The following is a 12,355-nucleotide window of genomic DNA, read 5'->3' on the forward strand; positions in this document are numbered from 1 at the left end:
ATTCAGCTTTCTCAAAAACACCTCTTGTATTATTTCCCTTTTTTCCCCCTCATTTCAGGAAAATTCTGCTCATTTAAGACTATATGTCCAATTAATAGCATTTTATTAGCTAAGTATTGCTCAGATGGTGTTTCCTAATTTCTCAAGTTTCTGTATAGCAGATCAAGACTATGTTTTAATGTGTGTTTTAATTAAGACATCCTAGGACAGAATTCATACATTAATTTCCTAAGAGAACAATGATTTCCCAAACAGGAGGTTAGGAAGAGGCAGACCAGGAACAACTTTGTTGGTAAAAGAGAAAGCGAAAGTGGATGAGAGCAGTAGAACCTCCCAAACACCGTGCATCTATTTCCTGCGTGCCATTTCTCTGCAACACCCAGCTTCTGACTCGCCCACTCCACAGCATTTAGACACTTGTTGGAAGGGTAAATGAAAGCATGCAAGGAAAAGGTAAGAAATAATAATTATTCTCCATCAGGCACTGTTATTTCTCTCTTCTGGAGATGGGTATTTGCCACTGGGAAAAACTGATCATCAATGCTCTTTCCTTCCTACTATTTCTGACTCTAGACTTCTATTAGAAGTTTATAAACTAATTTGGTGTTTTTTTCCTCCCATACTTTAGAAGAGAAGTTCAGCTGAATTTCAGCTGTTGTGTTTCCTGCTTAAACAAAATATATGTATTGAACAACTATAGGAAAAAATCCGCAGAACAGAACAATTACAGTAAGTACATGCATATTATTTCTGGGCTGGAACATTTTATGCAGCCCTGATGGCTTAGTCTGATATAATTTCTTATTTTTCTTTTCTCTTTTTTTTTTTAAGACATTAATTTTATATATAGGATTATCTATAATCTAATAAACTATTCCAAATCTGTTAAACATCTGCACATGGAAAGTGGCTGTTATGAGTTTACAGTGAAATAATCCCAAGGATTATGTCCTCAGAGTAATTATTCTGCAGAAATAATATGATAGACTTGTTCCATGTTGGAAAAGGACATGTTTATAGAGTATTTCAGTTGGTCAGAATCATTGGCTAGCCAGTAACAGGAAACATAGAAACACTGCATCACGTCTAGGAAATGAAAGTATCGCATTCTGGAGCTTTCTCTCATTAGGGGTTCCAAACACTAAAACATGGAGTAACTGTTTTAAGGACATAAACGTGTTTGCTTTTATGTTAGAAGTAAATTGTACCTCTATTAGAAAGTATGTTTGGAGGGAATTAAAATCATAGTCTTATATTCCTGGGTTGAACACTGTCTTGAGCAGAAATGCTTTAGTTTCAGTTTCTTTTCTCAGCTTTTAGACACCCTGGGTGGAGTTACTGGTGAATATGATAGCTACTTCAGTCACGGAATAAAAACATTGAGCTTCTTTCCCCCTGCAACCTCAATTTTTTGACAGCATGTGCTTCCCATAGTGGCATTTTAAAGAACTAGAAGTTAGTTTTTCTTTTTCTGAGAACAAAAGGGAGAGTCTGTTAAAAGAAAACACAACTGCAGGCTTCCATAGCCCACAGACCCGCTTTTTTCTCTGCTCTTCTGATTCCTTATTTAATTCAGGAGGCAGCTTGGCCAAAGGTAGGGCAGCTGTTTTCCTGCACTACCTACAAGAAATCTTTACTGTTGCTTCTCATTAACATTTACAGTTTAGGAAAATGAATAATAAATTGAGGAAAGCATGTCACTAGGGTGGCTTAGATAACCGAATGTTCTTTCAGAAAACAAAATTTCACTGAAAAAATCTAAGGAGTCATTTTTTCCCAGGAACACTCAGCTGTGAATATTCAAGAAAACGTGCATGGTGGAGACCATGACCACTAATGCAACAACTGTAGCTGGGGGCAATTCCATAAAGTAAAAATTTCATATTAATACAATTCTCCCAAAGGAAGTGAAAGGATAAAGTGAAATTAGACAATTTTAATGGGAATGATTTTATTTTATCATGTTTCTTTCTTTGAATTTTTTTGCAGAAAGTCCACATTTAGTAAGATCAAGTGGATTGAAAGATGCTCTTCTTCATGTCACTTCTCCCCACAAAGGCTACTGAACTACTTGCTTTGATTTAATCTGAGAAACCTTAGTGAACACAAAAGATGCTGAAAAGGTAATATGGAAAATACTTTCTTTTCATTTTCAATAGCAACAGCTAAGTAATCACAGCAGTATCTCTCCACCCCAATGTCTTTGCAGTGTTATTCAAGCAAATTCTGTACCTAACCATATCTAAGGGTAAAAAAAAAAAGGTGGGATTTCCATGTGCGTTTAATTTTTTTTCTTCACCAAACTGGGAACTTAATGAGAGCCATTTGTGACATGTACACAACAAGATGGGTGAACAATTGTCTGAAGGGTTGGACTCAAAGCATGGTAGTAAATTTAGTAACATCTGGCTGGTGGCCAGTCACTAGTGGTGTTCTCCAGGGGTCAATTTTAGGGCCAGTTCTCTTCAATGTTTTTATCAATGACTTGGACGCAGGAGTGGAGTGCACACTAAGCAAGTTTGCCTATGTTACTAAATTAAGACGAGCCATTGATTGAGAGGCCTTATAGAGAGATCTTCACAGATTAGAGTGGTGGGCAGTCACCAAATGTCTGAAATTTAATGAGGACAAATGCTGGATTGTGTGCCTGGGACAGTGTAATCCTGGATGCATGTGTAGATTGGAGGACAAGAGGCTGGAGTGTAGCCCTGCAGAACAGGATCTGGGGATTTTGGTTGATGGTAAGTGAAATAAGAGTCAACAATGTGCCCTGGTGGCCAAAAGGGCCAGCCATATCCTGGGGTCTATTAGGCACAGTATAGCGAACTTATCAAAAGAAGTGATTGCCTCACACTACTCAGCATTGGTGTGGCCTCACCTTGAGTATCATGTGCATTTTGGGGCTCCAAAATATAAGAATTTGAAAATATTAGAATATGTCCAAAGGAGGGAAACAAAGATAGTGAAAGGGCTAGAGGACATGACTTATGAGGAGCAGCTGAGGTTACCAGGTTTATTCAGCTTAGAAAAGAGGAGACTAAGAGGTGACCTCACTGCGGTCTACAAATTCCTCATGAGGGGGAGCAGAGAGGGAGGTGCTAATCTCTTCTAGCTGGTGTCCAGTGATAGGACATGAGGGAATGGCTTAAAGCTGCATCAGGGGAAGATGGGATATTAGGAAGAAGTTCATCATTGAGGGGGTGGTCAGGCACTGGAACAAGGTCCCCAGGGAGGTGGTCATAGCACGAAGCCTGTCAGTGTTCAAGAAGTGTTTGGACAATGCTTTTAGATATATGGTTTAACTTTTAGGTTGTCCCATGCAGAAGTCAGGAGTTGGACTCAGTGATCCTTCTGGGTCCCCTCCAACTCAGGATATTCTATGGTTCTATGATTTTATTATTTTTTTAAAACTTATTATTGAATGGCCCATACAGCCAAAAATAGGTGTCCAAATGACCACAAATCGGTATCAGTCACAATTTTTGTGTATTGTCAGCTACAGAGTGATTTAAACACAGGATTCAAATAAAATCATTCTGTAATAAATGTCTCTTATAAGTTGCTAATGCCTTATATATGAACTTACTTCACATTCCCACGATGTCCCATAATTGAACTGTTGTATTCCATGTGACAGATTGCACTAATGAAGAAATTAATGGTTGATAATAGCAAGGAAATAACTATCATTCATTTAATAGGATATTATAAATTACTTGTTTAGTAATTTTGTGATTTTTTCCTTAAAGCATGGAAAACTCAAACACTGAAGAAAATGAGAAATCATATTCATATCAACATATTGAAGAGTGGACAAAAGAGGAAGTCAAACAATGGGCAATTGAAGTTGTTAAGATTGACCAGAAATATGCAGAAGTCCTGTTTAATCAAGATGTGACTGGTCCTACTTTGAAACTGGTATCTAAAGCAGATTTTGTGGAAATGGGCATACCTCATGGGCCTGCTCTTCAAATAATTTATTTCCTGAAAGAGCGTGGCATACTACCTAAAGGTTCAAACCAGGCTGTGGAACAAGAAGGCACTGAACAGAGTCTTGATGGAGAAGGAGAAGATGGAGAAATTGCAAAGAAAGAGTGCGAGAAAGAATATGGGTCATCTAATTGTGGTATACTGCAGGATTCTAAGATGGAGCCCATAGAAGACAAAAACCCAGAGAAGTCAGACGACAAAGAGAATGTGTCAGAGAAGCCAATGTCAAGCAGCCAGCACCCAGATGGAAAGATGTGTATGCCATATCCTTTTGATAATTTCAGTGATGGCACTCGATATACACAGTACAATATTATTAATGTCCCTGAAACAGGGCCATTCAACCTCATTGATCCAGCACATGAATTCAAATTGTTTACCAACACGCAGAATGCAAATGAGGATCCCATGATGAAATTTAGCAATGAAGTCTTTAGGTTTGCTGCAGCCTGCATGAACTCCCGCACAAATGGCACCATTCATTTTGGAGTACATGACAATCCACATGGAAAAATTGAAGGAATAAATGTTACCAAGAAAGAAGAATATGTTGACCATTTGGATAAAAATATCGGAAAGTACTTTCGTAAGGAATACATCACCATTGCAAAAGCTTGCATTAGAAAACCTAGATTTGTGGAAGTATTATCACAAAATGGAGCTTCATCACATTTGTTTGTCATTGAAGTAGATGTGGTTCCCAGACATGACATCTGTAATGCAAAATATTTCTGTACCAACACATATGTCTTTAAGAGTGACACTTGGAAAAAAGCTGTCTACATCCGGGATGGAGCTAGTTCCAGAAATATTCAAAACACAAAAGAATTTGAAACTTTTAAAGGTACCTTGACAACTTTAGCAGATTCTCGTAAAAAAGCAGAGGAAGACTATAACTTAAAGCTAACAAAGCCAATGAATGAAGGACTAAAGCTAGTTAGTCTGCTCACAGGTAACTGGGACTCACTAGATAGCTCTTACTACGACTACTACATTTTGGTAACAAACAAGTGCCATCCAAATCAAACTTCACATTTAGACTTTTTGCAGGAAATAAAATGGTTTGCTGTGCTTGACTTTGATTTTGAATCTGAAATGAACGGTGTGTTCAAGACTTACAAAAAAAATAGAAATGCTGAATGTCACTTCCCAGATTATTATGAAAACAAGGTGGGTTCAGTTGCTGAACAAGCTAAAAAGCTGAAACTGCATGAGGAGACCAGCTGGATTTTCTGCAATGGTAGATCAGACTTCAAAGGCAGTAACAGCCTACCATTAGATCCCACTTCATGGCAACGAGACAGAGCTGCTGGTGTCAGAAAGATGATTTCATTTCTTTCACACAAAGATGTAAAGCAGAGTGGAAAGTTTTTAATAGTGTTTCTTTTGCTTTCGATAGTGGAAGATTCAGCAGATCCCCTTACTGAGACTTTTATGACATTTTACCAAGAATTAAAGGGACTAGAATACATGGCCTGCATTTGCATCGGTGCAAGTACGTATCAGAGATGGAAAGATCTTCTGAATGCTAGAGGCATTAGTGAGGAAGCACTTTCAAATAAATGTGTTTCTAATTTAACCCTGGAAATGGTAAATGGTACCATTGTAAAATTAAAATCAGTGACACAGTCTTCTGAAAGACTTCTGCCCTCTGTTGGTCATTCTACCGTTCTTCTAAAGAAGAAAGAAGACTCCATGGCAGCACTGGAAATACTTTGTGAAAATGAATGCAAAGACACAGGAATAGAGAAGGATGCAGATAAATTTCAGAAATTCCTGCAAAAGCACGAAGAAGAATTTTATAGAGGTGGTAAAGCATCATGGTGGAATTTCTATTTTTCTTCTGAAAAGTATACTTCAGATTTTGTCAGAAGGGACAGCTATGAAAAGCTTGAACAACTAATTGTGTCTTCATCTAACAGTGTTAATGAATCCCCTGTAAAAATTATCAACCTTTACCATCACCCAGGCTGTGGTGGGACAACATTAGCTATGCATATCCTTTGGGATCTCCGGAAGCAATTCAGATGTGCTGTTCTGAAAAACAAATCAAGTGATTTTGGAAAACAGGTGACAACTTTACTCACCTGTGGAGCAAATGATAACACAGGCTATTTACCAGTGTTACTTCTTGTGGATGATTTTGAAGATCAAGAAAATGTCTATTTTCTGCAGAAAGAAATTCAGGCGGCTATAACAGAAAAATGCATTCGGTACGTAACTCCTTTAGTGATCATTCTGAACTGTATGAGATCTCAGAATCCTGATGAAGGTTCAACAATCAATCTGTTGAACAGTGTTTCTTTAAAACATATACTTTCTGATAAGGAGAAAAGGGCCTTTGATCAGAAACTAAAATATATTGAAAAGACACATTCAAATTTTGACAGTTTCTATGCATTTATGATTATGAAGAAAAACTTTGATGCACAATACATAGAAAAAGTGGTAAAAAATACCTTGCGTAACTTGAATACTGCCTCTAAACCAGCACAACTTGTTTGCTATCTAACGCTGTTAAACTCATATGTAAGAACATCTACAGTTTCAATATCACTGTGTGAAGAATTCTTAGGAATTAGTTCTCAAGAGATTGGCTGCAGTAAAGATAGATTGATAGAAAGGATGGGAATTTGTTCCAATATTCTCATATATGACAAGGTATACGAAAAAATGAGATACAAAGGTCTTCGTATCATTCACCCATTGATAGCATCTCACTGCCTAAAAATCTTGAAACTAACCTATGACTTGCCTAAAAGTGAAATTGCATTGAGGTTATTGAAAGAAGATGTATTCTATCAGACTCCACTGAAGCAAGAAAAACTTATTCGTGATATACAAACCCTGCTGATTACTAGACAGCGCAAGGAACATGGCGATGAGTCAGACACATTGTTTTCCCCCTTAATTGAAGCCATTCATAAGGAAGAGAAGCGTGATAACGTGGAAGATGTGTTAAAACAAGCATCCGCTAGATTTGAGCAAAATGCTTACATTTGCCAAGCCTTAGCAAGATACTTCTACATTAAAGAAAGGAAATTTGACTCTGCATTATACTGGGCCAAAGCAGCCAAACAAAGAGCACAACACAATTCATACATATCAGATACACTAGGTCAAGTCTTTAAAAGTAAGCTAAGACACTATGTAGAGTGCAAAGCAAAGAGTGCAGTCCTGACAGCTGAGGAACTGCGATACTCGCTGGAGTTTGCTGAGAATGCTTCACAGGCATTCAGAGAATCTCAGCAGCAAGCTGAAAATGCAGACAATGAACAATATTTGCATCATCAAAGGCTTAAAAGACATTTTCAAATGTACAATACTGCTGGTTATCAGGGAGAGATAGAAACTTATTTTTATGTTATCGATGTCCTTTGGCTTGTTCCTTTTTTCAGCAAAGAAGTCTTACAGTGTAGAAAAAATATGACAAAGTATCTGTCAGGAAATGGTGTTTTGAAGGTAGATAACACTAACACAGAGAGGGAAATGCTCAAGGTTATTGAACATTATTCCAGCTTTTTATGCAGTTTGCGATCACGGTTGAAAAAGGCATTTGACTTTTTTGATGACTACTTTATGTTTTTCAAATCACAGACCAATGAAAAAGCAATAGTAGAAGCTAAATTGTATGAGAAGGTTCAAGGATATTTTACCAAATACAAAGATGTATTTTGTGATTTCAGTTTTGAACAACTGAAAAGTAAACAGGTCTTAAAGTGGTCCATGTCTCAATATATAGAAGCATACAGGGACGCTGTGGACACTTCCAAAGGAGGCTCATTTTCTGGCATTTTGGAATACCTCCACAGAAATGCTGACAGAGAAATAGAAGAAATAGTAGAAGCATATGCATTTTTGTGTGATGAGGATGCACAAGCAACTCTGAAAGATAAACAGAATTTTATTTTGGCAAATATAGTTCTGAACTGCATTAAACCTAAATCCGCTAAGTTATATCCTTCTAAGGTGATGACAAGTCTGCTTCAAAGCATTCTACACGAAGTGGAACCAACCTCACATTGTGTAGAGCCTTTCTTCCTAGCCTCCTTGTTGTTCTGGCCCCAAAACAGATTAAAACTAAATGAAGATTCAAGGAAAATGGAAGCTTTTGTTAGACGCTTAAGTGAGTCTTTCAAAAAGCTCTATGGAATCCTGCATTGTTCCAGGCAGCCTCTGGCTCTTTTCTATCTGACGAAAGACAGTGGCCTGAACAGATTTGTTCACAAAGAAAAAATAAATCAGCTTTTTAGTTCACTTTCAGAACAAGAACTGAATTCCCTCTGGCAGAGTGGAAATATCTGGAAGGAACAGGCTGTTCAAGACCTTTTGCTTCCTTTGCATGGGAGAGCTGAGGATAAGTTGATCTATGTAGACTATGGCAGCAATGAAAACTTTAGGATACCAGTGCAGCCTGTTCCCTCATGCCTATTGAAAAATGGCCCAAACATAGAAAGAGTGTCTTTTTACCTTGGGTTTTCCATTGCTGGTCCCATGGCATACAACATACAACGTCTGTCATTAAAACAATAGGTATTGCAGTTTCTCAGCTACAAGTTTTTTTCAGGCAGAATTATCCTTTAACTGTCTTTTGGTTTGGGGTATTTTTGGTCAACAATTGAAAATGACAGCCTCAGGCTGTCCATTGAATTTCCTTCCTTACTATGTTAGTCTTTCTGTCCCATGCAGACTTGTCTCTCTACTGTCATAACTGCTGTTTGGACAGTCAGTCAAACTGAAATGATGGTGCAGTTAGTCCTGTAGACTGGTCACTACTACTCAAAGTTCATTGGTTGATAACAACATGAGAAATCATTTAAAAAAAAAAAAAAAAGCATTCTACAAAACTAGTATTTTGAAAATTTTCTCTTTAAATACCTTTAAATACCATCTCTTTTAAGAACCCAAATACCTTGCTAGCTTTTTTGCCATTGCTTGTAGTGAAGGTTGTCTCACCACAGTTTTCATACTCTTTTATAAGTAATGTAAGAACAAAGAATGTATTTTAGAAAACATGTATCATGTAACATTTCTTCATGCTCTATTGTATCTAGTGTCATTTGGCACAAGGGTATCATAGAAGTCCATTCAGTCGCAAAGTAGCATTTGTTTCTGTCGTTACTTACATGCTTGAATGATGTGATGTGTTTGTATATAGGCCTGTATTAATAGCCAGGCAGTATATCTTGTGAGCAGACAGAAGCGCTGGTCTTTTACCTTCTCAGGGCATTTCTGAATATGTGATTACTAAAGATATCACTATTTTTCTGCTGTACCACAAAAGCACACACCAATTGGCATTTTATATCCATAAAAATTGACTTTTTACTTTTGTGGTGGGTCTGCTTCTGCTTTATATAAAATGTATCCAGTTTGGTCATTCTTTTCCTTATGAATCCACTTAATTCCCTTCAGTGACAGATTTATCAGCTTCGATCCTCACAAATACAATTTGAATGCCTAAAGTGGTCATTGATTGCATTGCCTTCCTCAAGCGTATAAAACTGCCTAGTACATTTAGACACAATTAATGTTCCAAAAAAGGAAAAAAATATTGGTGCAAAGCACCAATATCAAGAAGTTGCCACTGTCTGGGGGGTACAAAGTGTTGCACTTTGCACTTTGTGCATATAATTCATGAAAGCCCAAGGAGTTCAATGCAATTAACTGCCTGAAAGAGGTCTGCAGGACGGCTCTTTCATCATCCCACAAGTCCTTTTTGCTCTTCGTGTCAGGCAAGGAGACAGGGAAAAAATAAGTGACATCTCAACAGATTTGTAAAAGCAAATTGACTGAAAGAATAAAGCAGTGGACCATTCTGCTCTAGTGCAGCTCTTCTTTTAGTCTGCTCTAATGCAGCTCTTCTTTTAGTTGTAAATATGGAAAAGGAGTTTTATTATATAATCCAGACTTCTTTTTAACTCTAGCCAAAACATACTTATCTTGGCAAGAATACATACTTTATTTTAACCTGTATCCACTTTGTTTCTAACAGTATACTTGTATTTCGGACGGGGTGCTATAGGATCAGTTTTCATGATAACTCATAATTTGTTCTAGTTAGTCCCCAGGATATCGTTGTGTACTTTATCAATGACTAAAGTATTTACCCTTCCAAATGGAGACTTACAGCAAAAAAATTTCCATGTCTTCAAGGCAATTGAAGACTTCAGTCTTCATGTCAGTCAGTCACATCTAAGAACTGCAAGTATTTTTATGTGCTGAACTGTACCGGGTGGCACATTGGGCACAGCTGTGATGGGCAGGAAAAATGTTGCAGGAGGTGCTGTTGGAGATACATGAAAGGGGAAATTGTTGAGGCATGGCAAGATACACACTTCTAGAAAGGGGCGACCTTCCTCAGGGCTGGGATATCCCTGAGGGACTGCAGTCACTGGCAACCCATGGTGGGGCAGAGAAAACAAGAAGCAAGGAGCAGTGGAGAAGCAGAAGAAAAGAATCAGAAGCAAGGAGCAATAAAACTAAACCGCTACACACTGAGACCAACCTCCTCCGCTCCAGGCCTGTCACCTTGGCAGGGGAATTGGGAAGGACTGAGCAGAAGTGAAAACAAGGGGAGTTGCAGCTAGGAAGGGGGAAGGAGCAGTGCTGGACTGAAATTGAAAGGGGAAGAAAGGCATTTCCCCTAGTATTTGCTTAGTTGTTTGTCTTCTTGGTTTCTCAATACCCAAATCAGTAATTAAATGTTTATGTTAATTGGCAATAAATTACGTGAAACTCCCCAAGTTGAGACCCTTTTGCCCACAGCACATGTACATTTATTAATAACCCTTGGGATCTGGCACAGTGACACCGCACTATATGCCTGTGTGAGTTTACAGAAATATGGATTTTATTATTTGTATGTATCAGGCTGTTTAGGATAAAATTGTATTTTTATCAGCAGTAGCTCGTTAATAAACACAGATGTTTGATAACATCCTTAATTGCACAGTGTGGAACTGTATTTGATGATACATATCACACACAAAGGCTGACAGAATTTCTTTTTACAATTATTTCCTATTTTCTGCTACTTTGTAAGACCATTTTTTTCATGGCTCATAACTTTGTTAATCTTTGTATTTTGAAAGCTCTTCCATGCCAAATATCTGCCTCAGACGTGTTATGTGTTAATTAAAGCCAAAGGGCTCAGTAGCTTCCAAGTGTGAGGTCAAGAAAAAAATATGTTGTATAGCCCATGCTAAACAACTGTACCAGCTTTTTCCAGCACACTCAGGAAATTTTTGGAATGCTGTTTTACAAAGGGCTTACCCTAGTAGGAGAAAAAAAGGTAGATGTGAGGGGGGAAGTTGTCTGCAGAAGGCTAGTTTTATCAAGCTGCAAGGCCTGAAAAGACCTTTCATGTATGGGCACATGCAAGCTTAGCTTTTAACAGCCGAGCCTATACAGAGAGGACAGCCCCAGAAGCTGCAGGTCTGGGCTGCAAAGGGCCAAGCCAACGCTACAAGCTCAGCCCTGCACTGTCAGTGCTGTCTAGAAACCTGGAGGAGACAACCTGAGACAACCTGGTTGTACAGGAGTCAAAGCCAGCTCTGCAGGAAAGAGAAGAGGCAGGGAGGCCCAAGAAGCTGTTTGACTTTCACAAACCAACGCGATGCTATCTCAGCTGTTCCCTCCAGTGTGCTGATGGCACGGCCAGGGTTCTGCTGTGCCCAAGCGGCATTTGTGGACTGTGAACTCCTGTGTAGGAACAGAAATGGAGGGATCCTCTCCTGGAGGAGTGCAAGGCCTGCAAAATCAGTTTAGGAGTGGAAGGCAAGAGTACTGAGGATCCTTCTGTCTAAAATCAGAGCTAGAAGTATGGAACATGGAGTGGGCTTCACAACTGGTAGGAAAGGAAAATTTCCACTAAGTAGATCTTAGGGGAAACAGACAAGAGCGTGGCTGCTAAGATTTAGGATAGGAACCATGGCAGGGACCAGACTAGGCAAGAGGGAACAAGAACTAAGAAACAGATATCAGTAGATGATGGGACAAGAGGCAGATATTGGAGATCCATGATGCTCAAGGCAAAGAAGCTCAATCGAACAAAAAAACACACAAGAAAGGAAGGGAAGGGAAGGGAAGGGAAGGGAAGGGAAGGGAAGGGAAGGGAAGGGAAGGGAAGGGAAGGGAAGGGAAGGGAAGGGAAGGGAAGGGAAGGGAAGGGAAGGGAAGGGAAGGGAAGGGAAGGGAAGGGAAGGGAAGGGAAGGGAAGGGAAGGGAAGGACAAGGTCAGCTGTTGGCATGCAGACTAGCAATCGTACCAGCTGATTGAGCCACAGAAAAGGTGTGCACAGGGGTGTGCAAAGTCTCTCAGCTCTGGGTCTGAAGGGGATTGTATTTCCTACAGGAATACTTT

The 12,355-nt window shown here is 38.9% G+C and overlaps 1 protein-coding gene across 2 annotated transcripts; it reads left to right on the forward strand.

The window, feature by feature from the left end:
- The first annotated feature begins 322 nt into the window (after nucleotides 1-322).
- LOC101912533 (sterile alpha motif domain-containing protein 9-like) lies at nucleotides 323-10,942 on the forward strand. 2 transcript variants are annotated; one of them, XM_013305106.3, is made up of 4 exons: nucleotides 325-453; nucleotides 629-729; nucleotides 1,990-2,123; nucleotides 3,750-10,942. In XM_013305106.3, the coding sequence occupies exons 3-4, from the start codon at nucleotides 2,113-2,115 to the stop codon at nucleotides 8,521-8,523; spliced, it is 4,785 nt and encodes a 1,594-aa protein (XP_013160560.2). In that variant the 5' UTR covers nucleotides 325-453; nucleotides 629-729; nucleotides 1,990-2,112; the 3' UTR covers nucleotides 8,524-10,942. The 2 variants fall into 2 exon arrangements, with proteins under 2 accessions (XP_005228877.3, XP_013160560.2); XM_005228820.4 differs by lacking the exon at nucleotides 629-729 and having other exon boundaries at nucleotides 323-453.
- Nucleotides 10,943-12,355: the final 1,413 nt, after the last annotated feature.

Source organism: Falco peregrinus, chromosome 5, assembly GCF_023634155.1.
Source record: "Falco peregrinus isolate bFalPer1 chromosome 5, bFalPer1.pri, whole genome shotgun sequence".
Classification (NCBI taxonomy): domain Eukaryota; kingdom Metazoa; phylum Chordata; class Aves; order Falconiformes; family Falconidae; genus Falco; species Falco peregrinus.